General features: G+C 37.5%; 1 protein-coding gene and 1 pseudogene across 2 annotated transcripts; one reads left to right on the top strand and one right to left on the bottom strand.

The window, feature by feature from the left end:
- Positions 1-1362: 1362 nt before the first annotated feature.
- Positions 1363-25113, top strand: LOC137387472 (monocarboxylate transporter 14-like). Of its 2 annotated transcripts, XM_068073902.1 has the most exons (5): positions 1363-1473; positions 1574-1852; positions 17998-18239; positions 21508-21651; positions 23538-25113. In XM_068073902.1, exons 3-5 carry the CDS (start codon positions 18044-18046, stop codon positions 24647-24649), a joined length of 1452 nt encoding a protein of 483 aa, XP_067930003.1. In that variant the 5' UTR covers positions 1363-1473; positions 1574-1852; positions 17998-18043; the 3' UTR covers positions 24650-25113. The 2 variants fall into 2 exon arrangements, with proteins under 2 accessions (XP_067930003.1, XP_067930002.1); XM_068073901.1 differs by lacking the exon at positions 1363-1473 and having other exon boundaries at positions 1532-1852.
- LOC137387805 (uncharacterized) lies at positions 3590-9247 on the bottom strand (annotated as a pseudogene).
- Positions 25114-27339: the final 2226 nt, after the last annotated feature.

The raw sequence follows: 27339 nt of genomic DNA, 5'->3' as shown, positions 1-27339 counted from the left end.
AATTTAGTCGAAAATCATGTAATTTTATATGCATGTATGTATATAAATAAATATATATATCCTTGTTTATATATACCATTTATATATATATGGCATATATAAACATGTCAGATATATTATTATAATAACTTTAAAAGATTTTGTGTAGAGAAAGGGTTGAGTTGTTGGTATGTCGTCTGCTGTATGTGGCCAAGACCATTGCTAAACATCCATAACTGAATTATTGTCCGCGCTGCAGTTTTGTTCTTGCTTTCCCGACTAACCATGCTGCACATTAGTTCCCGGCTACCCAATCATATGCCAAAGGATGTGCCTACATGTTTCTTGTAAATGGCTCATTATCGTATGCTGACACACACTGTATAGCTTAGCACCTAATGAAACAAAATAAGAACACAAGAAAACCTGGTACAGGTAACATATTAGAGTGAGATCCTAACTAAAGAAGCACCCTCTTAATCAGGCTTCTATCTAAGACACTCTTAATAAAATAATAGCTCACTTTCCTCCTCTCCCATCCATAATACAAGGTACTGGAAATGAGCAAACAAAGTCACATACATATTAGAAAAAGGCTGCAAAAGCCATATCTACATATTGGAAGAAGGCTGTAAAAGCAATAGCTACATATTAGAAGAAGCCTGTAAAAGCAATAGCTACATATTAGAAGAAGGCTGTAAAAGCAATAGCTACATATTAGAAGAAGGCTGTAAAAGCAATAGCTACATATTAGAAGAAGCCTGTAAAAGCAATAGCTACATATTAGAAGAAGGCTGTAAAAGCAATAGCTACATATTAGAAGAAGCCTGTAAAAGCAATAGCTACATATTAGAAGAAGGCTGTAAAAGCAATAGCTACATATTAGAAGAAGCCTGTAAAAGCAATAGCTACATATTAGAAGAAGCCTGTAAAAGTCATAACTTTATGTTAGAATAGAGCTGTAAAAGCCATAGCTACATATTGGAAGAAGGCTGTAAAAGCGGTAAGCTACACGTGTTGTTTTTCTAAATGAGAGTAAAAAAAAGGAAAACGCAATTGAAAGTAGATAAAATCATAAGTATAACTTAATTCAACCTAAATCGACTTCATAACCATCAGGCCAGTGCTTTCCACAGATATATCTTGTCTGATCACCTGCTGCATGCTCTGGTCTGGATGATGTGGGAAGCCTCAAGACTGTCTGCCAATTCAGCACACATTCGGCAAAGCACATTCTTGACTACAAATCTGAGGGCCAGCTTTGAAAAGAGGCAGACATATGACACGCCTTGCGTGTCAAGTAACACAATAGAGTAGACTGCAGAGTAAGCGGTAGAGTGGACATTTTAAAATTAGCAACAGTGTACCCTGAACGGCATCTCATTCGTGTTTGAGCACAGCATATAGTTAATAGTGAACACATTAATAGCATCAGAACCGTGGGTCGTGCCACGTCAAGCTTACCACTGGAATGTGTTATACTTCAATTAGGAGGTATTAATGGGTTACAGTCTGTCTTATTACTCGTGTCTGCAGTTGACGCTTCTATGTTAATGAGGCTAGCACTCTGCAATTGTACTTACTTGTTGCACAGGGTTGGTGGTAACAGTGCTGATCACAGCAAGTTTATCAAATGAGACAATATCATACAATTGTCGTAGACCCGCCTCAGCATTTAGTCCTGGATTATCCTGTACATTCTCTGGATTACAAACTATGAGATAGTCTTCATTAGCATCTACTTGAAGAGTTACTACTTCTACGGTCTCCACAGCTACAGAAGTCTCACCTACCTTCATACTCAGTTCAGTGCTTATCGCTACAGCTACGTCTTCTAGCTTTACTGCTATAGCCTTTGGTGCGCTGACCGCAGGTAATATTTCTATCTCTACTGCTTGCTGCTAAGTAATCGTTTTGACACAAGTACAGTGTACCCTCAGAATACGATTAGCCTGATATATGATTTTTTTCATCTTACAGAGTGGAACATGATGTTTTCACCTCACCATACAAACTTTTTGTCACCACACGAATTCAACAAAACTTTTGCCGCGAGTTCAAACTTGGCAGTCGGTGTACTTATCATGTATGTCAAAACAACAACAATGCCAAAATGTTGTTTGCCGAAAATATTCTCACAACGCCTGAAAGAGACACGATGACCGATTTTGCTGACTTTAGCTATTCTCGTGTGTAAATCGATAATATTTTTCCTTTAAAACCAGTGGCAAAATTTGAGTTGCAATCTTTTCGTACCGAACGTTTTGTGGTCAGACCACTTCTCTTAACCTGCTGACAAAAATCCACTTCATTAAATAGACAGCATCATTCCAATTTTTTAGCCGAATCAGGTTGAAAAAAGTTTTAAACAGGTCCGCTAAAGGTTATAGGGGAAGCGAAGGCAAAAACTAACAAGTGATAAAATTTAAGGGATAAAGAGTTGAAATTCAGTAAAATAGGTAAAAATACATACTAAAGCTTAGCTTTAAGTGTATGAGTTTAGTAAGCTAAACTTATTTGAGGTGAATTCAAAGTTTATGTTATACGTATGTCAGTCTTGGTGGTAAGAATTCCCTACAGTGAATTATAATGATACATTTTATGCAGATTATAACCAATAAATATAATATAGTTACCGTAGGTAATTATAGTTACTAAGGCTAACATATGATTTTGTCACTAATGTTCAATATGTACAGCACTTATATAAAATTTTAATAACTTTTACCAGAGGATGTTTGCTTTATATAATTACTACGGTATCTACACTCCTACATACAGTTTTTTCATCATGTGATGCCAACCCTGGTATAAAGTTCTTTGAACTTTAGAAGTTATTTATCATGCGTGCGTGTATATTTGTATTTAGAGTACTTCCCAAAGTACAACGGTGGTTAGATCTTTGTTGACTGTGACTTTATTTCCAACCGACCGTGAAACCTGAAAGGTTTTTAAAAAACAAATTGATTCACAATCTTTAAAGCAAAATTGCTGTCTGAATCAGAAAATGTTACGTAAATTACGTGATATCAAATGTTATAACCAAAAATATTAGATAAAAGACAAGTAAACACAAAACATACCTCTGCCATACTCCAGAATATACATATAAGTTTCTTGTCCGTAATATCGTTAGAATAATGTTTGCTTGTCAATGGCACACACGCAACTGACTTGATCGAGCCAGGTGTCAGACAGTCTTTTGTGTAGTTCTTTCGAAATAATGTCTGATGACAGTTTATAGGTGAAATGAGTAAAAAATGTTTATTGAACGACCACCATGGCAAGTGTAAAGGCCTGGAAAACTCATTAAATGTTTGGCGACTCGTGAGAAAAGGCAGCTGTTTTATTGTCTTTGTAAACAGGTCAATCAAGTTGTTCTACAGTCATTTTTTATGGCAAGCGATAATAAGTGCTGTACGTATACATCCTAAGAACTGGTTCATTTTTGTAGATTTCGTGCTTTTGCAAACTTTACACTCTCCCACCTAAATTTTTCTAAAAAATTTACTAGTTCTATCTGAAGTTAACAAATCTAAATCTAGTATAATGTAATTGTACTGAGTGTATTCGTGTATACCTAAATAATTGATATTTGGTACTACTATGATAATATTTATGCAGGAAGAGAATAACATACGTTTGGTTAAGAACACTGCACGTTAGTACTTGGAGTTTATGCTAACCAATAGCAGTAGTTTCTGTATGGGTCTGTAAAGCATGTTAGGTTCCCCTTTCCGCTTGCCGGAACGCGTTATCTGTTCTGGGTTTGAGATTCTGACAGTAGCGGATCTGACCAACCCATCTCTACCTGTATTCACGGAGTCGACGGCTCCCACCTTCCACTGACTACGCCAAGTGTTTTCATCAACAACTGCGACAACGTCTCCCACCTTAAGGTTTTGGCATGGATTTCTCCATTTTTGTCGGGTCTCTACCTTTGTCAGGTAGTCCTGCCAGTGGCGCCAGAACTCATCGGCGAAACGTTGCGTCTTTTCAAACATGTTTTTTCCGTATACCTCGCCGTCTGGCACTTCACCTATCTCCTGATGTGTAGGTACTGACACAGGCTTCATGGTGATCAGATGATGTGGGGTTATAACTCCTTCATCGGGATTGTTCAGATTTGAACAGGTCAGTGGTTTCCCATTGATTATGCTGCAGATTTCGTACATGGCGGTCCGTAGTCCGGCGGTGTCCATCCTCGCGGAAAACCTGCCTTTCATTTGGTTGAATACATTCCTAATCATTCTTATTCCCCGTTCCCATACGCCGCCCTGGTGGCTAGCACCGGGAGTGTTTGTCTTGAAAGTTATTCTTGATTGGAGCATAGTCTTAGAACCCATGAAATTGGTTCCGTTATCGGAGAAAATTGTAACTACAGGCCCTCGTATGCTTTCAAGACACCTTAGCGCTTGTAGGAAACTCTCTGTGGATAAGTCACTTACGACTTCGATGTGAATCGCTCTGGAATACATACAGGTGAAGATGATACACCAGCGTTTCATCTCCTTCCTGCCTTCTTTGACGAGGAAGTGTCCAAATGTATCTACCCCTACATGGGTGAATGGAGGGCTATGTTTCACTCTTTCTTTGGGTAAGGATCCCATCTGTTGACGCAAGGGGGCACCTCTTAGGCGTTTGCAGCCTACGCAGGTTCTGAGTAATAATTTGATGAGGCCTTGTGCACCTATAATGTAGAAACCCGATTGTCTGATTGCAGACTGTGTAAAGATCCTCCCTTGATGGTGGACCTTCTCGTGGAAGTGTCTGATCAGTACTGTGGCTAGGTGTCTGCGCTTGTGTATGATTGCGGGTCGTAGCTCTTTGTCTGTGAGAATAGTTGAGGATTTTGCTCTACTGCCTATCCTTAGGATTCCTAGATCGTCTAAGTATGGTGACAGCTGTCTGAGACAACTTCCCTTGCTTACCTTTCCGTGTGCTTGGATGTCCAGTATTTCTGAATGGAAGTACTTTTGTTGATCAAGCCTGATGAGAAGAGCCTCTGCATCTTGAGAATGTTCTCTAGACATTTTTTCAAGTTTCCAGATTGGCTTCAGCTTGTCCTTGGCTCGTTTAGCGACTGCACGTAGTTGTGCTGTTGCCCTGATGAGATTGTCCCACTTTGAGAAGTTTTCGACTTTGATGGGGTAGGTAACCTGGTTCATATCTACCCTAATAGTTTTCCTCAGTTCTGGATCTGATGCAGAAACATTGAAGCGCGTAGGTTGATTGAGCAAGATGTCGTCAAGATTTTCCTTCCATAGGAAGTCTGGACCTGAAAACCAGTGAGAGTTTGTCAGTTGATGTATGGTTGCGCCTCTGGAGGCCATATCAGCTGGATTGACTATTCCAGGAACGTGGTTCCATTGTGCCGGCTTTGTTCTGTGTCTAATTTGGGCTGCTCTGTTTGCTACAAATGGAGAAAATCTTGATGTTTCATTTCTGATATAGCCCAGTACGATCATGCTGTCTGTCCAGAAGAACACTCCGTCTATTGGCATCCTCAGTTCCTCGTGCAGTTTCCCTTGGAGCTTGGTAGCTAGCACCGCACCTTGAAGCTCCATACGAGGTATGGTCGTTCGGTTCAGGGGGCCACTCTAGCCTTTGAGAGGACAAGTGCGCAGTGGATGCGATCTGTGGTATCGATAAGACGGATGTATGAGCATGCGCCATAACCATCTTCACTCGCGTCCGCAAAGTGATGAAGTTCGGCTCGTTTGATAGTTCCAAAATCCTTTGGCTTTATGCAGCGGTCAACTCTAATATCATGAATAGTGGCGAGTTGTCCCGTCCAGGCTTCCCATGACGAAGTAGTATCTAGATCGATCTGTTCATCCCAGTCAAGTCCTTTGCGACAGACATCTTGTAGCACATTCTTTCCCATTAGGGTAAAGGGTGAAACCAGACCAATCGGATCATATACCTGGGCTACGGTTGAGAGAATACCGCGTCTTGAGAGTGGTCTTGCGTCGATATTGCTGGTGAAGCAGAGCTGGTCGCTCTGTAGACACCAACTAACTCCAAGTGTTCTTTGTGTCGGCATGATGCTGTTGAATGAGATAGCTTCCGTCTCTTTCTCGGATTCTGGCAAATCGGCAAGAGCTGCGGGCTCATTACTGACATACTTGTGTAGGCGAAGGTTGCCTTTAGAGCAAATTTCCCTCGCTGAATTCACCAGGTCTTTGGCAGTTCTGATGTCATCCACGCTGAATATTCCGTCGTCCACGTAAAAGTTGTCTTTGAGGAATTCTGCCGCACTTTTAGATATTTCTATGTTGTCTTCAGCCAGACGCCTCAGACCAAAGGTGGCTACCCCAGGCGAAGAGGTTGCGCCAAATATATGGACTCTCATGCGAAAGGTTTTCACTGTTGATAAGTCATCGCTATACCATACGAATCTTAGGAAGTTCCTATGATTTTGACTTACCCGAAAATTATAAAACATGGATTCTACATCACACGTTACTGCGACCTTCCCTGTGCGAAATCTGCATAAGATACCAAGTAAGTCATTGAGCTGATCTGGGCCAGTGAGAAGGTGATGGTTGAGGCACGTGTTGGCGTATTTTGCACTCCCGTCGAAGACCACACGTAATTTCCTTTTCTTTGGATGAAGCACTCCAAAGTGTGGTATATACCAGCACTTACCATCTTCTCTTACCATCTCTGAGACTGGGACTTCCTCCGCAAATCCCTTTTCGAATAGTGTGTTCATAAATTTTCGATAGTCTGCTTCATATGCTGAGTCCTTCAAGAGTTTGTTTTTGAGCAGTCCGAGTCTCTGCTCTGCTTGATGCCTGTTGTTTGGCAGTATTGGCGTTGATGATGACTTGAAGGGCAGAGGCATGACGTAGCTCCCGTCCGGATCTTGGTGAATTCCTTCGTCAAGGATTTTAAGAAATTGCATGTCTTGTTGTGACAGGGGCTTACCTCCAGGGTCTTCAAAGTCTTGTTCCACTATGGGAAAGAGTGTGGCGTCCGTCTTAAAACTTGTTGCCAGTTTGGTTTTGAGTTTACCCCCGCATAGTGTCCATCCAAACATCGTCTTACAAGCTGATGTCTCCCCAGCTTCTCCTCTTTTTGTCAGGAGTGGTGTGATGATTTCTGGACTGTCTTTACCTATCATCAGTCCGATCGGGATGTCCAGCTTTGGTGGGAGATGCCTTGCAAGGGATCTTAAATGTGGTATCTTGCGGCACTTCTCATCTGTCGGTATGTTGTCTGAGTGGCACTTTATTTCTGGTCGTTCAACTGCGTCAATTGTTGAGATTTCATCGGTTAGGTATCCTCTGATTTGCAGTTTTTCATACCTCAATGTGGATGATCGGCTTATGGCGTTCATGGTTTCTAGGTTTAGGGTGTCGGGGATGCCACTTGCTCCAATCTCCATTGCGGTTTGCTTGTCAATGAAGGTGATGTCGGACAATGTATCGAGGAGGGCATACACTAGTTTTTCATTGTTTCCAGCGGATACGTATACTGGTACCATCATACTGAAGCTAGATTGTCCGTAGACTTCAGTTGAATTGCATGTCTTAGTTTTTGTTTGTTCTTTGCCTTGGTTGCTGGTAGTAGGTTGTTGGCTGGAATTTTGTTGTGAGTCCGATTTTTCTGTGGGCTTCCAGTCGGGATCATGTAACATAGTCGGGTGCATTCTATGGCAGTTAGAACATGTCTGCTTGCGGTTACAGATGCTTGATCTATGTTTACCGTTCAGACAAGAGAAGCACAATCCCTTCCTGTGTACAAAGTCTTTTCTTTCCTTTAGTGATTTCTCGGCCAGTTTTCTGCAATCCCTTGTGTAGTGTCCTTTGTCGTTGCCGTTGCAGAAGTAGCAAAATGGTTCTCTTCTTGTCCGTTCAGTTTGGTATGATGCAGCCCTTCTGTTTGTCCTCTCTTCATATCTGCCCTTACTTTTAGGCTGATCATGCTTTTGATCCTTACTCTGTGATGCCATGATGTTGCTCATGTAGCAGTCCGCTTGCTCGAGAACAAACTCTGTGAAATCAGAAAATGACAAATTTCCTGTCCTCATTCGCTTAGCTCTACATACTCTCTGCGTCCAAGAGAACTTGGCACTGTCGGGTAGCTTTTGGCAAATGCGTTCGTTGTATAGCTCGGTGTTGAGGATCTGTAGGCCTTCTGTGGAGCTCATGCTTCTTCTGACTTGATCCAAGAAGTCGCCGAACTCTCTCATCTTCTTTCCGTCTCCGGAGCGTATGTTTGGCCAGTTTTCCAGCTTCTTCAACAGTATCCTTGCGATGCCGCCTTCCATACTGTATCGATCTCGCAGTTTTTCACGAGCTTCCTGATAGGAGTTATCGCTACTGTATGTCAATAAACCGATTATGGCCTTTTTTGCTTCGCCTGCAACAAATTTCTTCAGGTATCGCAGGGCCTCCCTGTCTGTTAGTCCTTCCTCGAAAACGAAGGCATCCATATCTACCTCTCAATCTGCAAATTCGAGGGTATCGCCAGAAAAGATGCTCGGTTCAACGGACTTCCTGTTTGGCTTCGACACACTAGCTGTCAATGAGTTCATTTTGGCATTGAACGATTCTGCTAGGTTGTCGGTGAAGGCTTTGAGGATGTGGCGAGTGCCAATTCCAACTTGCGGTTCCTCAGTTTGTGGTTGTTCGGCTTGTGGTTGTTCAGCTTGTGGTTGTTGAGCTTGTGGTTGTTGAGCTTGTGGTTGTTGAGCTTGTGGTTGCTCGGCTTGTGGTTGCTCGGCTTGTGGTTGTTGAGCTTGTGGTTGTTGAGCTTGTGGTTGCTCGGCTTGCGCTACCCTCAGGTTGATGCTATCGATTGCACTTGGTGCTGAGGACGATTCGTATCTGTCTGTGTTTGGAGTTGAAGATGCTGTAGCCCTGATACTTGGACTGCTCAAACGATTTACCCTTACTGATGATGATTCCATCCTTCTCAGGAGATTTTGTCTTTTCACTGTGTAAGCTCGCATTTCTTCTTCCATTCTCCTTTTAGCATCTTCGAGTGCCTTCTCTTCAGCTAGGATTTCACTCTCTTCTTGGCACTGTTCCTGGATCTGGGTTTTGAATGACTTGACATCCGCTTGAAATTCATTTAAGAGTTGTTCATGGGTGGGGTTCTTCTCATTTTCATTTGTTTCAATAATTTTATTATATAAATTGCCTATATCTTTGACTTTCAAATCAAGGTTCTGAACAAAGGCATCAACAGCAGGTAGATCAATGACATGGGTGGCATTTTCAACAGCTTGTGTGAACTTGTCTAGGAAATCTATCATACTCTCAGACTGTCTACTTATTTCATTGATAAAATCACTGCCTAGTTGTAAAATAGTGCGCTCAGTCAGTTTTTGACTCCTTGCGAGCGCTCGTTGTGTTCTAGGGTTGTTTGATTCAGTTACCTCATCTAACTGTAGCTGCTCTTCCTCTACTCTACTTTCGCTCAAATCGGAATTTGAATTTAGCTCAAGGCTTTCGCTTTCCATGGTGACCAATTTAAATCACTGTTAATTGCTATTAATTTTGTTTAGGCCTTTTTACCCTTATTGTTGCTACAATCTTAATATGAGTACAATTATTTAAACCACTAAAGCTGTCTGGCTAAATTGGCTCGATCGCGGTTCAGTTTTACAACACAGTTTGATTTTTAAACAAAATTATGATAACAACTGTTTGCAAAAGAAAAATCCAAAATGTGTGACAACTCCAAATTTACTTTACTATAATAGTGTTTATAGCGCACACTAGGTTGAGCAAGGAAATGTCAGTTAGATTGAGTAAGCAAACCTTTCAACACAGTACGTATACTTAGCTGACTGATGCAATGTGATGACTTCCTCGTTGCTGACTATCTGATATGCGGCTTGATGGCTAATAGGTATCTAATAGGTATCACTTTTGCTTGGCTTGTTATTTGTGAACAGTGACGAGCAATGTTTGTTGTGTGGGTTAGTCTTTCTAAGCGACAGGCTTTCGACCTCGAAGTGTTATGATGTCTTGCAGTGCTGATGATTAACGTGAGTGAAGTATTGCGTAACCAAATCTATATCAACTGTCTGTTCCTTATCCTTGATTTGTTGACAGATGATGTCCGTATTTATAACGCAAACTCGGTTTGTCGATTGTCACCAGTTGTGTAGCAAAACTCAATCTTCAGACTTCGAGACGTTTTGTTTGAGGCTTAGTATTGAATTCAATAACTTCCGTGGCTTTGAATGAGGGTTATCGTCCATAAATAGCACTTAGGCTCCGTATTTCGATAACTTCCGTGATGAGTTTCTATGAAGGTTATTGACCGTAGATTAGCACATAGGCTCCGTAGAATTGTATGATGTGAACACCTCAGTATGTTGTATGCTCAAGGTTTCACTATAAAGTTCTTTGAACTTTAGAAGTTATTTATCATGCGTGCGTGTATATTTGTATTTAGAGTACTTCCCAAAGTACAACGGTGGTTAGATCTTTGTTGACTGTGACTTTATTTCCAACCGACCGTGAAACCTGAAAGGTATTTAAAAAACAAATTGATTCACAATCTTTAAAGCAAAATTGCTGTCTGAATCAGAAAATGTTACGTAAATTACGTGATATCAAATGTTATAACCAAAAATATTAGATAAAAGACAAGTAAACACAAAACATACCTCTGCCATACTCCAGAATATACATATAAGTTTCTTGTCCGTAATATCGTTAGAATAATGTTTGCTTGTCAATGGCACACACGCAACTGACTTGATCGAGCCAGGTGTCAGACAGTCTTTTGTGTAGTTCTTTCGAAATAATGTCTGATGACAGTTTATAGGTGAAATGAGTAAAAAATGTTTATTGAACGACCACCATGGCAAGTGTAAACGCCTGGAAAACTCATTAAATGTTTGGCGACTCGTGAGAAAAGGCAGCTGTTTTATTGTCTTTGTAAACAGGTCAATCAAGTTGTTCTACAGTCATTTTTTATGGCAAGCGATAATAAGTGCTGTACGTATACATCCTAAGAACTGGTTCATTTTTGTAGATTTCGTGCTTTTGCAAACTTTACACCTGGAACGGATCAAAATCGTATCTTGAGGGTGCATTGTAACTTGTTCTGACTGCACTTGTCCCTTGGCACTCTCCACTCTATCCGTGACCGTGCGGTCATATACACATATATATAATTCACAAATTTGAGCCAATCCGCTAGTTATACGCGTCATGGAACGGCACAAATCAGCAAGCTAAACGAGTTTTGCAATCCACAAAACTTAATCAAATCCATCATGCTTGTGAATCATGGAAAGGGTGAGTCATGTGCATTAAAATATCCCTTCGAAACATTTTCACGCCTCAGTCACTTTTTATTTTGATTTCAACAGTCTCTATTTGGAGTTTAGCAGTCTCAATGGCCAATCTTCAGAATGATTGCTGCGAAGCTTAGCGTGACAAGATTGAGTAGCTATTTGTAGAGTCATTAATTATACTAATTGTATCCATATTAGACTATTACTTGACCTTTGGGGTCAAGCGCTGGTGTGAAATGCCATCGTGCCGGTGTTCATTGAAATGCTCGATCACGAAGTAACTGAACTTGCCCACAGCCCCAAATGTGTATCATGCGAGTCATGCGAGTCATGCGAGTCATGGAAACATAGTGAATCTTTCATGGCGCAGGCTGTCAGGGTATTAAGTACTGCAGATAAAAGGTGGTTCAGATTTCCTTTAGATTGTGGGATCTCCTCTCAAATGTGGGAGAATTTTGTTAAATTTCCATAGATTGGTTACATGTACGTAGTAATTATATCAGGTCAAATTTGTTGACAATAGACAAGAGCTCATTGCCAGGCCTGGTTCAACATCCCCATAAATAACTACTGGTATGCTTGGAAATGCTCAGGATTTCCATTTATCTTCAACTTGAATTGTTTCACGACAAAAATCCATCAATGCTTTTATTGAGGACAATATCCTTAATGCGTGCGAAGATAGTTCTTGAGTTTTTAATCAGACTAGCTAAAGGCCACGGGATTTATATACCTAGACTGATCACGGCTCATTCGTCTAGGAAATGCAAGCTCTAAGATTCCCAAATGAGTCTGTTTTACTTTTGAATGCTAAATAAGCTATAGAGAGTATGTTCTTATAACGCTTCTCTTACGTGATAATCTGTTAAAATCACGAAACACAGGTCTTATTATAGTAAATATCATTATGCAAACACCAAAGATGGTTAGATGTAGCTGTGTTAGTACATTGTTTGTATCGTAAGCTGAGGGTCTTGAGTTTGAAAGGGACACAAAGTCATCTTTTATAAACTTTTATATCAATATCATGTACAAAAGCGAGATTATTGCTGTTGAGGGAGATAGGGGGTAAAGAGGATAGGGAAAACGAGATGAGAGAAGGAATATGGGAAATAGGGGAGACCTGACCCTGTATAATGGGAAAGCATGAAGCAGTAAATGTAACATAGACAATTGTGAAAAGCCTTCATGTGTACAGTATAAAATTATTTACCGAAAAATTGCTATATAACAAATGCATTTGGTTTATGCCAAAAATGCTTTATTGGTTTCATTAACTGGCCAACAATAGAGTGATTACCAAAGGCATTACAGAGAAGATAAATCCATACTTATGCATGTGTGCCAAAGCATTTATAATGTAGGCCTACCACCTTCTACAACAGTTATTATTTCTCAATTTTGTCACAGACATTCGACTATCAGACACATAATCAATAGTCGAGTGTCTTAGTAGATAGTACACATAGTCTGAGTACATAGTACACATAGTCTGAGTACATAGTACACATATTTTTAGTACATAGTACACATAATCTGAGTACATAGTACACATAGTCTGAGTACATAGTACACATAGTCTGAGTACACAGTATACATAGTCTGAGTACATAGTACACATAATCTGAGTACATAGTACACATAGTCTGGGAATATCGTATCTTGCATCTTTTTGAAAAGTAGCAAAAGGTAAAAGGAGCCTTTTGAATAGTTTCCTTTGTAAACTAAAGAAACATTTGATATAATATTTGACACATGTCACAGGTACTCCAACCTACTTGTTGACATGCAGGTTGCAGTGATGTATAATATCAAGCAGGAGCTGTGAATGCCCAAAAAAGGACACCTCGAGGATGGATCAGAGAGTAACAATTTTGGCAGTCGTTAAATTCAGTTCATTGATCGTTTGACAAAAACAATCAAACAAGCAAATTTAAGTTTGGTTTAACCTCTCCTTTCACAGTTTGGTGGATCAGAGTTGTAACATGTCAAAGAATGTTTGTCTCTAGTTAACTAGCTATGTGTTAACATAAGTTTAATAAGTCATTCTCTTAACACTACTGGTCAATTTACAATTGTGGAGTTTGAGTATTCTAGAATATTCTGTACCTTGTGCTAGTTAATGTTGTTTCTCTACTCTGATAGATGTTACAGTAAATTTCTAATGAGACTAAGGTAGAAGTGTAATTCATGAAGCCTCGTATTGTTTATTTTATTTTATTTATTTTAATTTATTTTATTCTTATTTTTATAGTTTGTTAAGATATAATAATATATAATAATATATAATAATATAAGCTATAAAATCGTCAGTTATACCCTTAAAGGTTGACTTGCAACAAAATTTACATTACCGTTATTTGATATGAAAAGATTCACCATGTCTTACTCTGTTGTGTTGTAGGTGCCAAATACGTGGAAAGGTGATTACAAGCTCTTAAAAGCTCAAAAACGAACAGAAAATCGCAGCCAACGAGACTGCCGTAGTTTGGATTCCCTTTCCAAAATGGCTAAAATGTGATGTAGTTGTGAGAGATGGTTTCTGTTTACACTTTCTTGCAACCTTATTCGTCGAAATATTTTTACAAATATTCTTCACGCATTCAATAAAACTATGTCTATTGTTCTTATGCGTCTGTTTTATCGTCATCGTAATGCTGTCACTTTTGGCGCTTATATCTTATAACTTACCATAAAAAATCGCTAAACTTTTTAACCTTAGCTCGAAGGAGTACAAATCATTGTCTGATAATCGTGACGAGCCTGTTGGTCACCTGTGATAATCGAAAAGTGCTGCAAAAATTATTTGCGAAGAATTGGGTCACATGATCAGATTACGACTTGACGATTGAATAATGCCGAAACAAAACTGTAAAGTAGCGAGCATCTATATTTGATACGGAGTCTTCGGTAAAACCCGAAATGTTTGTCATAAACTAGTACTACAATAAGTTTTATATTGAGCTTTTTATTGGCCTTTCAATTCACGTGAGAACATATGTGACAAGACGATAACCAAATTGCGTGGTTACGCCATCGAAATAAAGATATTCCAATCTACGGCGGCTTTTCGTTTTTGAGCTTTTAAGAGCTTGTAATCACATTTCCACATATTTGGCACTTACAACACAACAGAGTAAGACATGGTGAATCTTTTGATACCAAATAACTGTAATGTGAATTTTGTTGCAAGTCAGCCTTTAAAGTAGCTACTCACCAACACAGTGAATGTTAGTGTCTAAAATGTGACCTTTCAACCTCAGGTCACATATGCTTCAACAGAAATGCCACTAGCAGGTCCTGGCGCACCCTTTGTCACCAAACCCCTTTCATCAAATCGGTAACTGACAACTTTACTGTCAGTTTCAGTTGTCAGTTACCTATTTGTACAGTGTGATTTTTCTATTTTGAAAAAATCACACTACAAAAATCAGTAAAAATGTCTCAAGGGGATTTGATTCACCCTTTATCTGTACGTAGTACCCTGGCAGTCTGCGCCGTTAGATATTGTCAGGTGTAATAACTATACATGCAATTATTCCAAAATGCTGAAGACTGTGAATGTGTTTACAACTTTACAACTGTTGTATTTACATGTTTGAAATAAGGACAAAAAAGGGATACATTTAATATATAATTCATGGCTATGGACTAAATGCACAGTGGGTAACCATGTTGTAAATGAGAATTTTAGTATTCCCATAAAAGAGGTAGGCTTATATAGGTAGAAAATATAAGCTTATGATTGTATAAAACTTGCTGGTGTTACTATATTGTTGAACAGGTTGGATAACTGTCTGCTTCAGTTGATTGACCATACATCAATGCCTGTGGTTGTTCTTGAAACCGAGCCTCATGGACAATTTTTTAGATCTTCACAATGCGGTCGAGGCTAATCGTTTGTTCATAATTTGATGGAGCTGCTCAGCAATCATCTTGCCAGCATAGTCGAACACGAACTCGTCTAATTTGGCTTGCCTATTTTTGCACTTTAATCGTGGTGTGGGTGATAGTTTTTAGAGCTATATCTTTAATTTCGGTGGACTCTGACCCCTTGCGCTTGAGCGACCGGGATGCCTGAACTCTAGTTTTAGGTTTGGGCACACTTTCATCATTTAGTTCTTCGAGGCTGAGAGACGTGGCACTTGTTACAGCTAATACCAAAGAATCAGTTAGAGCTGACCTTTCCATATCAGCTTGACTTGCTGAGTCTGCGGGTGCTGAAAAAGATGACGAATATTAGTTATTTGTATTTTTGTCATGCAGTAGCGTGGGTATTGTTAAATGTACCATGTACAATTTGGAAAACTCTGTAAATGAACTACGTACCTTCACTAGGCATCTCAATACTGAACTCAGTCTGATTGACATGCACCGTCACAGAAAGGAACATTAGGCTAGTGTAAAATGGCCAAGATGGTCGATACGCATCTCCAGCCCCTGCACCTGACTCCTGGAAACTGAGCACCATTTTGTATTCTTTTGGCCAGGATGTGCGGAGCCCTTGGTATTTGGCTTTGACAATTTGAATTAAAATGAGACAAAAAACATAAAATAAAAAATTTATAGGTTAAATTCTTATGTAGGTAAAAGTGGGTTATCTGTAAGAACACCATCAACATTGATGAAAGTAGGTTTCGGTTTGGTGAAGGTTCACATAGAAGCGATTATTAATAAATTTGTTATGATAAACAAATTATTAACATTAACATTAATACTGTTTAATTGCTAAATGTTTACTACTATAGCTAGATCAACTGTTTACACTATAACACTGCACTGCGCACTAGTGCTAGTCCTACTAACCTGTACTGTTCAGTGACTTGGCTAGATCCACATACTGTCCTTGAGCCCTGTGAAAAATGGTCCAAATGCGTATGGTTCCATATGTTGGGGTTGCAACTCTGCAATTAACTGCTCAGTAGGCGTAGATTTTAATGCTAGTTTTAGCTGATATTTAGGTAAAACGGAATACACAGCCATCTTTCATGCTTACATTTCTCGCAAGTTGTGAATATTTGCAATATTGCGAGATATGATTGGTCAACTTCTTGTTGCACTTCGACAAGGATGGCCATCCAAATTGGACCAACGTAGTAGTATGCGGCATTTCCCCGATCTTCTGTCGGTGACTGAGACAAGGCAGTCTTTACAACCGATTTGCCTTCTGCAACAGGCCGATTTCGTCGTACATGTAGTTGTTCCAACTCTGACAAATCAGCCTGCTGTAAACACACCTTTATAGTGGCAGTCTAACAAGGTGAATACCATTCCAACTGTACCTTTGGACAGACGGATGAACACAGCTCTTACTATAGTAAAGGTTTTTAAAAATAGAAAGAGTAAACTTAAAATCTTACCAATAGAGTGACTTCAGTTACTTGACTGAGATCTAACTCTCCAAGATTGTTTCAGAGTGGTTTGGGATGATGTAAACAATGAGGCGCTAAGCGCTAACTATAGTCTGTGGTTTAAAGGTATAAACCATAGTCTACAGACTATAGATGTTAGTCTATAGTCACTATAGCCTAATGTGTATAGTCTATAAGTTGTAGTCTATAGACCAAGATTTATAGTCTACAGATTATACATGTTTTCTATAGTCAGTCTATAAAGTATAGACTATAGTATATAGACTGTAGTCTATGACTCTATATACACAGTCTATAGACTCCAGCACGGTACGCGCCCCTACAATGTAAATAATTTTTTCCATGTATGTTTAGCTTATAAGAACCTTATATTATAAGAACAGTCGAATACATTTAAATTTCCTCATTCGTTCCAAGATCTTTGCAAACTCACTCCTTTGGGCATACAAAGAGGAAAAAACTTGACTCGACTTTTTAATGTTTGGGCTGTACTGTAACTGCAGTATTATGGGTTTACACAGACACATTTTTCCATTTTAATAATCATTCTCACTGAATCTATAGGCCATGATTGAGGTAGTTCTACAAAGAGTTGATGAAAGCGCTCATCTTCGACGTTCATTTACAACGATTTGCTTATTTTTCTAAACAGCAGAGTGTATTCAAATTAAAACTAGTAATAAATGTTTTATACATTTACAAGAAAGCAAAACAACAACTATATATTTTATAAAAAGCGGTAGTACCTGTTCGTCGTCTATCTGTATCCAAAGGGTCAAGGTTAGGATAAAAGAGATCTTTTAACGAGGTTTCATTTTGTAACATTCGAAATGGTGGACTGACGCTATAACACCTACCCCAATCGATCACTTTTGTATTTATGAGCAAAGTGCAGCTAGCTACCCTATTTTTTGTTTCGTCGACTCATCTGACAATCCATCACGACGAAATAAATTGTTGCAAAAGTTATATATATAATAGGTAGAACGCTATACACACGTCGTTGTTTCTTTTGCAAGTGCGGCAAAATAGATTAACGACCAAATAAAATTTAAAAACTGCCTGACTTGGCACTTTAGGACAGTAGAACAGGAAACAAAACCGTCACATAGTTTTTTATGTTATCAGGAATTTAGGTTGTAGGAGGTATACATTATAGGAGTGTCTACTGTATGTAGTCTATAGTTTACAGACTATACATCTTATTCTATAATATATAGACTATATAATTTATAGACTTAAGATTATAGTATCTGGTCTACAACCTAAAACTATTATTTAATCAGCGAATTTCAAAAGTGGATGATTTTCCTTTGCTAAGAATTGTTACAGATTCTACTTGACTAGATGTCCTTGACACCATGCTGCTTTCTTTAGGTGTATCCACGGTTACTGCAACTCACAATAATAGGCTATCATTCTAATGGAAAATAAAAAGGATGAAGGCTGGTATTGCTGGCTGGCATTTGCTGCCATAACCATATCCATGATGGTGTTTGCTGCTTCAACATACGGCACCATAGCTGTGCTGCTCTATACCTGGATAGATATGTTCAACTTGACCACAGAAATGGCTGTCCTGGCTCCAGCTGTTCTTTCTGGATCTATTTTTCTCACAGGTAGGTAAAGGAACAACGCTCAAAGTGTACTGGTTTAAGCTGGTTTACACTGGTTTGCAGTGGTAACCTCTACCAATAAATCTCAATCATTTTCCAAGATCATCCAAGTTCCTAACTTACGCTCCTATCTGAACTATGAATCAAATTAGCAAATAATTTACATACTTGAACAAATGTGCTACGGTGTTTTCTTTCTCACCACATGACATAAAATTAGTCAAAGAATAGCCTGTATGCTGAGCAGTTAGATTGGTACGTATTAGAAGGCATCATATATTGGATTATTGTAGCAGCCCAAACTTCTGCACTTTAGCTCACAACGTACTGTATTAACATGTTTTACTTGTTCAACGATTCATAATCTACATATATAAATTTCAAAGTTTGTTGTCTGTATGTCTGTCCTTCGGTATGTCCAGATATATCTATTAAAATTTTTGGAATTGAAAGTTTGCATTTTGTTGGATTTGAACTCATAAAGAACACAACCAAAGGTTGGTAATCCAATTGTCTAACCACCAGTCTATGAAAGCTTTTACGATTCACAGCTCTTACTATATGCTGTACACACCCTTTTCTCGATTGCTCGCGCTAAAAGACGTATTAATTAAAATTTTATTAATCCTATTAACTCCATGAAACGCTGCTTTTTCGTGTTTTCGTGAACTTCTACTTTCGGTTTTTCGTGAGATTCAATTGCTAAATCGCGGTCAAGCTTTGCACCGGGACAATTGTATGGTTTCAGGTAGAGTTGGCCTCTACATTCTTTTCCTGTTTGGTCAGACAAAGGCTGTCCGATATGTCATTTTCACATTTGTACCAGTATCGAGAGGTACCAGTATCGTCGTATTCAAAGTTTTGATGGATAGCTTCTGCTGGAACAGTATTTTTATAAGCGCACTTCTATGCACGGTACCGCCTATACATACTGCAAGCTATATAGAAATAAAAAAATCGTGGAATAAGCCCAGCTTAATGCTAGTTATTTCTATGGTGCTAATCTGCTATAGATATATAGAATATATAAACATTGTAAATACATATATGTATGTACATACATATATGTATGTACATATGTATGTACATACATATATGTATGTAAATATGTATGTACATACATATATGTATGTACATACATATATGTATGTAAATATGTATGTACATACATATATGTATGTACATACATACATGTATATGTATGTACAATGTTTATATATTTTATATATCTACTCCATATTTATTCTAGTAAGGTTTACCGCAGAGACTGGTCTCTGCGGCAGGGATCGCTAAACATATTATGGAAATGTTTACTTTTCCATATCCATTTCCATAAACATAAATATTTCCATAATTTTATGGAAATGGATATGGAAATTTTATTTTAGAAATATGGAAATGTTATGGAAATGGAAATAATATGAAAATGAATTATGGAAATGTTATGGAGATGGAAAAAATATGGAAATGAATTATGGAAATGTTATGGAAATGGAAATAATATGGAAATAAATTATGGAAATGTTATGGAAATGGAAAAAAATATGGAAATGAATTATGGAAATGGAAATAATATGGAAATGAATTATGGAAATATTATGGAAATGGAAATAATATGGAAATAAATTATGGAAAGGGTATGGAAATGGAAATAATATGGAAATTATGGAAATGAATTATGGAAATTTTATGGAAATGGAAATAACATAGAATTGAATTATGGAAATTGTAACATACACGTAATCCAAGATATTAACAGAGGGGAGTTATATTGTATAGACTAGGCTACATGAATAGACAATGGTAATACACAAACAGCTAACATCAGTGGTATTACAGAAACTATTAAAGGGGTCTGGAAGAAACTAACTCAAATTGTCTCTTGCTCGGCTACATGTATAGACAATGATAACACACAAACCCAGCTAACATCCGTGGTATTACAGAAACTATTAAAGTGGTCTGGAAGAAATTAACTCAAATTGTCTCTGGACTTGGCTACATGTACAGACAATGGTAACACACAAACCCAGCTAACATCAGTGGTATTACAGAAACTATTAAGGGAGTCTGAAAGAAACTCTCAAAACATCTCAAATCGTCTCTGGCTTAGTTATAGGCAATGGTAGCATACAGTTTTGATGTTGCCTGGACCCTAAATAAAGTATATTAGCAAGCAAATATCATATTCATATTATGTATAAATTAATCACATATTCGGGAAGAGTTGACGATTGCACACACACACACACGCTCATTTGACACGCAAGCGCGCACACATACGTACACACCAGGGATCGCTAGACATATTATGGAAATGTTTACTTTTCCATTTCCATAAACATAAATATTTCCATAATTTTTATGGAAATCGATATGGAAATTTTATTTTAGAAATATGGAAATGTTATGGAAATGGAAAAAATATGGAAATGATTTATGGAAATGTTATGGAAATAGAAATAATATGGAAAGGAATTATGGAAATATTATGGAAATAGAAATAATATGGAAATGAATTATGGAAATGTTATGGAAATGGAAATAATATGGAAATAAATTATGAAAATGTTATGGAAATGGAAATAATATGGAAATAAATTATGGAAATGTTATGGAAATGGAAATCATATGGAAATGAATTATGGAAATGTTATGGAAATGGAAATAATATGGAAATAGATTATGGAAATGTTATGGAAATGGAAATAATATGAAAATGAATTATGGAAATGTTATGGAAATGGAAATTGTGACAAACACGTAATCCCTGCTCTGCGGTAAACGTTTTTATCTTATTTTTTTCTACATAATTTTTTGTGCTAAATCCGTTATGATTACCAATGGATCGACCGATATAACATCGCAGCCAAGTCGCATAAACAAAAGAAAACAACTCCCTTTCAGTGCAGCTGATGCATCAGGTGCAGTTCGTCTTGTGACAAGCTGTTGTTTTGCTCTCCACGTTTGCCGGGGGGACAACTCCGCAAAAACAGCAGTTATTCAAGACAGGCTATGTCCATCCCAACGTAAGGAAACAAGGTCGATGACAGGAAATAACACCAGTTCAAGCTGTGATAAAACCAATAATAATAATTATAATAATAATAATAATGGCACACTGAGAACAATTGGCAAAGGGCTATATCACTCATAATAGTGAATAAAAGCATGGTTCTTTGTCTCCAACACCGATTGAGAAGCCATGACTTGAGCTGATAGGCTTAAAAACTGGTTTCATGGTTTATCAATGCTCACTCTTTGTTTTCAGGTCCGCTGATATCGCTTATCATAGAAGTCATTGGAATATGGAGAACACACATGTTGGCTGGAGTTATGTTGTGTGTTGGAGCTGTGGCTACAGCCTTTGCTACCCAGTTCTGGCATGTGGTGGTCAGTTATTCTCTATTACAAGGTTTGTAGACAGTTCTCTTATTTTATAAACAAAGTGGTAAAAATAGTCTTGAAGATAAAAAAGGCTTTGGCATTCTTAAAAACAGAGTGGTGTGACTTTTGTATACTCTTGACATTAAGAACAGGTTTTGAGTTTTATTATGAACGCCAAAAAATATAAAACATGGACTCCAAGAAGCTCTTGGTACCACAAAGCACCTTTACAATATCCAATACATTATATACTATTTTAAATCTCTAGAAAATGTTTTGCAGAAGTCTGTTATAAGAATTGAAGCAAATGTGATCAATGTATTAGTCAAGCTTTAAATTTAATAACTTTAATTAGACGTATTTTATAAAATTAATTAAATAATTGAAAGTCTTTTGCTTGTAGCTTTAGAATACCGGTAGGCTATATGTATTTAGGTAGATAGGTGTTAATCGATTTAGCCAACCATGATAAACACTGTACAGGCATTTGTGGCAACCTTGATTAAAAAACCTATATCAAAGGATCTCCCATGATTAGGTTTAATCTGCTCCTTGTGCTACATTTCAGAAAATCTGTTACTAGTTATTTTGAAGCATGGGTGACCAACTTTGTCTATTTCCCTTTGCTATAATAGACAATAATTATAGATTAATAGATTAATAGATAATAGACAATAATTGTCTAGAGTAACTTTATTTCTTGTAAGCAAACCAAAACATCACAGAGAACATGATGACACTGCTGGGTTCCTATTTCAGCAGCATAGTAAATTGCATTACTATAGTAAATAGCATACTATTGCCTATAAAAGTTATACATTTATGTAAATCCAGGTGTTTGTTGGTCTGTCATCCGTATGTCATGGTATAGCAATAAAGATATAGAAACGAAAAATCTGCTTCGCGGTGGAATTGAGCTCAAAAACGCCATGCAGCCACTTTGCCATACTCTGGAATAATTGTGCCCATACTTATTACACTTGTCAATTTCGAATGGCGATTGGGTAAAGTACGCACGCTTCACTCTTCATCTAGCATGCTTGAACTACTAAAATGTTCCCAGAATTCCCCAAAATGCTATAAATACGTGTATACATAGCATAAACCTAATTAAACTAATATCTCTATATATAACATGAAATAAATTAAGCTTATAGCACACACAGAAATAAACAAATACCTTCATGTAAAAGTTTGAAAGGTGAATGCATAAGCTGATTAAAAAGAAATTTTCTCAACAAAAACTTTTTATTACCCGTGCAACGCCAGACATTCAACTAGTACAGACATAACTCTATTGTCATATAGTTCGACTGTTAGCAGTGAGTGACATGCAAATTTTAACGACTTTGTACAATAGTGACATCTTTATGTTTAGACTTAATAACTATAAACATGGAGATGTTACTGCTGTATAAAGTTGTTAAAATCAGTATGTCACACCTCTTATAAAGCTTCACATCTCTGTCATAACCAATTATAGTATAGACTAATTTTGTCTCCCTTGGTATGCACTCTGTGCATACCAAGGGAGACAAATACCATTAACTGTTAAAATGCTTGATATGTTGTAATTGTTTATTTAATAATTCATTTAATGAAATTGATATATATCAGGCTGTTTTGTAGCTCTGTAACATGTTTTTAGTAACACCATACACTATTGAAATGCCCAATGCATTCTACTTGTCTACTAAGTAGCTTATTTAGTAAAAATTTGATAAATCAGGCTGTTTCATAGCTTTGTAACATGTTTTAGTGTAATCGTTGTATGTAGCAGATAATATAAATATACTTGTTTTAACCAAATCTTGAAATTGGTAGAGAAGCTAATTTTAGACTTTGAGTATTTTTAGTATTACGTTATCAGCCCTAAAAGTTTTGCATAATTTTTGAACTTTTATCAATTTGTAGGCTCAGCAGCCGGTGCAATACAAATAACGAGCATTGGAGTCGTGTCAACATACTTTGAGAAATATAAAGACAAAATATACGCAGCGTTGATGACTGCGTCATATAGTGGACTCTTAATTGGACCAGTGCTGACGGAATTTCTCCTTGACACAACCTCATATAGAACGACCATTCTTATAGGAGTGGCAGCAGATCTACTGATACTTCCGGCTGCCCTAATCTACAGGGGTACATTTTGCCCTGAGGAATCTTCTGACAAGGTGGTTGCCTCCTCATACAACAACCAAACCTTTAGTAGTGATGATAACCACACCTCCTTATCTATAAGTCCCGCCCCACCATGTGACAATCAAAAAAGCTCACCTAATGAAAGTGACAAAGAGGATTCAGATGCAAACATTACTCAGCAGAAAGTGGCAGTTGATGTCGTAGAAGCTGACATTGACATGAAGGTCGAACAAAGTACAGAAGAAATAGAAAAGGAGGGAAGCAGTAAGCAGCCCTTGAGCCTCAGGCTAAAGACGAATTTAGCAGTGATAAAAGACCCAGTATTTATACTGTACATGTTTTATTTTATGACCGTGTCACTCGGTGAGAACACATACTTTTCTCTGGCTGTTGACTACTCTGTATCTACAAGGGGCATTTTCACTTTGAAACAAGCTTCTCTCGCAATGACTGTAACAGGAATTTGTACCGTAATTGGCTGCGTGTTTTTAACATTCTTATCTCATTGGTCGATCAACAGACAGGTCCTTGGCATGGTGACATCAACCCTGATAAGCTTGTCACTCTTAGCTATGCCACTAGTAGAAACCCCAGCTGGAATGTTCACTATCAGTGTTGTGTTTGGGCTGACAGATGGAATGTTTGTCAGCGGTATGTCATCACTCATCCAATATCAGTTTGGACACAATGAACAGTTTTTGACTAGATTTTCATATTTGATGTTAATGGTGGGTGTTGGCTCAGTTATTGGACCAATCGGAGCGGGTCATCTTGGAGCTGTCATCGGAATGGAAAACTCATTTTTCTTTCTCGGAGGTGTGGCCATCTGTGGGCCGATCGCTTCTGGTATTTATGTGGTCTGTGTGAGAGTGCGTGGTCACTGATTACTAATTATTATATAACTTATAATCTAGTGCTGTTGTTTTATCTTTTATTTTCCTCAAAATCAAGAGCGTACTAATATTTGCACTCTTCTAAGTTCTTCCTTTGTTTTACATCATTTTTCGATTTTAATTTTATAATTTTAATAATTTTGACTATAATAATTGACTAATAAAGAATATTTTACATGGTTACCACTATTATTAGATATAAGTAGAACACCACAACAAATTAAAACTAATATAGATGATGCTTTTTCATATAACAGACATGCATGATGCACTCAAAATTAGATTTTTGAAACTTCTAAATTTAAATTCTTATTCAAATTCAAACGCCTTCTTCAAATTCTAATCTGGTACTAATAGCATGTTTATTTCATATGTCATTCAGTATGCAGTTTTAACAGATTGAATTTCATTTAAGTGTTTACACTCAGATGCAAGAAAGGACAACTTCTAGTAAAATAAACAGATTATGGGATGATCTCCTGTGTCCCTTCTGATACTAGTTGAATTTGCTTTTGGTATAACATAATATGTTTATAAGTCTATCTAGCACTTGCAAGCAAATAACTCGAAGTGTTGCAAAATAGTGAACCTTTACATAGCTGAGCTATTCTGGTTTGTAATTGCGTCTGAGATGTAGATTATAACATGACTAGCTGTGCTACCCGGCGTTGCCCGGGTAGCATAAAAAAATCTTTGGTCAGAAATTTGATTTATTTTTAACATATAACAACATTTGCCATTCTAACTTTCAAACTGCATATCAAACTAAGTTTTGATGGATAGCCTCTGATGGAACAGTAACCTCTTTTATACAGAAACACTTTTATGCAAGAATTGTTATTATTAATTCAACATATTCAGGATTTTTATTTTGTTTTCTCAGTTCGTATTAATTGTATCATTACTGAATTACCGAATGATCTTTTATTGTAATTGTAATTTGGCGTGCTCAAAACGTTTTCCTCATTATATGAAGTTTGAAAGTTACAGTGGTTTGACAATGTTTAAAAACCTTTACAGTAGTTTATATTTTCTTTTAAATTATTTCTGTAGCTGAGGCCCATATCGAGTTTTTGGAGTTGTTTTTGGACAGAGATAATTGGTTTGTTGACCAGTAAATCCCGTAAAAACTAGAAATTATAAAAAGTAAAATATGATTATGATGATGTCAGCGGTGGATAAAATGTATGAATAAAATATGCAAATAGAGTATGCGGATATTACAAGAGGTAAATAAATCAGATGTATATTTCATGAATAAAAATTAACGTACCTCTATTCTCCTTTCATTGGAGCCTTGCTAGTACTTTGGAAGATATTTAAAATATTTATCCAACAGGTATAATTGCTTGAAAAGTCTCTACTATAATAAAAGTATCAAGTTCATAATTTGATAAATAAAGTTTTGAAGAGCGAACTTGTAACGTTGCCGTCTTGATGAGTTGTAGAGACTGATCTGGGTGAGTTGCTGACGTGTATTTATATGGTGTACCAGGCATGTAAAAAGTTATAAAAAATGGTTAATGGGTTACTGTCATGAGCTGATCATCTGGTGCACCGATTCCCGCAGACAACTCCAAAGCAGAGGCAATAAAATGGGACATAAACCCACCCAATTTTAAGAGTCGCTAAGCCAAGCTCCAGAAATTGCACCAAAATAATTGCTGCTCCATTGATGGCACCCAAAGCAAAGAATGCTGAAAGCATTAATCCAGCCAGAACTGGCCAGATTCGGAAGCATGAGTCAGCCCAAAATAGCCCATTAGACTTCAGGTGACATACTGCACTGGACTAATTAATTTAACACAAAGGGCAGTCCGCTACAATTTCAACTACACAAAACACTTTTTTCGTGTTATGTTGTTTGAAAGTTAGAATGGCAAATGTCGTTATATGTTAAATACAAATCCATTTTCTGTGCAAAGACCTTTTTATTACCAGTATCGCTGTATTCAAAGTTTTGATGGATAGCTTCTGGGGGAACAGCAACCTTTTTTATACACACACACAGACTTCTATGCAAGAATTGTTATTACTAATTAAGCATATTCAGAATTTTTCTCAGTTCATATTAATTGTATCATGACCAAATCGTACTGTCTTTGTCTGACCGAACGAAGAGAGAATGTCGAAGCTTTTCCATAAAAGTCCACAAGAGAAGAATTGGCCTTGACCGCGTAAATAGTAACTGAACCGTACGGAAAAAATATGCTCAAATGGGCCATCCTAATGTGTGGGTGCATTGCTAAAATGATTAGTGTGTGGTTACAGTATAGCAAATATGATAACGCCTTAGATCGAAATTTTTTAACAGCGGCGTCATACTAATAAATAATAGCTATAGCCGGAATGACACACAGATCCACAGAAGACAGACATACTTTAAAAAATATATACATGTATGTAGATAAGCAAATGCCTACAATTGGTACAAAGATGATTCCACTCTATAGGCATGATGCTCCTGAGACGATTAAAAATCAAAAGAGCCTCTAGATATCTGTTTCTTACTACTTCATGTGATGACATCTACTTCGGTTGATCCTTGCCATTCAATTTATAGTCATGCGCTGCTTGGCTGTTTCATTTTCCTATCAACCCTTGACCGAAAAGTCTCAAATAACTGTCTTCTTTCTTTTCACCCCTCATATATTTTGGCGCTTTGTATCATTTTAAAGTTA

The sequence above is a fragment of the Watersipora subatra genome, chromosome 2, assembly GCF_963576615.1.
Source record: "Watersipora subatra chromosome 2, tzWatSuba1.1, whole genome shotgun sequence".
NCBI classification, from domain to species: Eukaryota; Metazoa; Bryozoa; class Gymnolaemata; order Cheilostomatida; family Watersiporidae; genus Watersipora; species Watersipora subatra.
The sequence above is the reverse complement of the archived record's forward strand: the minus strand, read 5'-3'. Positions and strand labels throughout refer to the sequence as shown.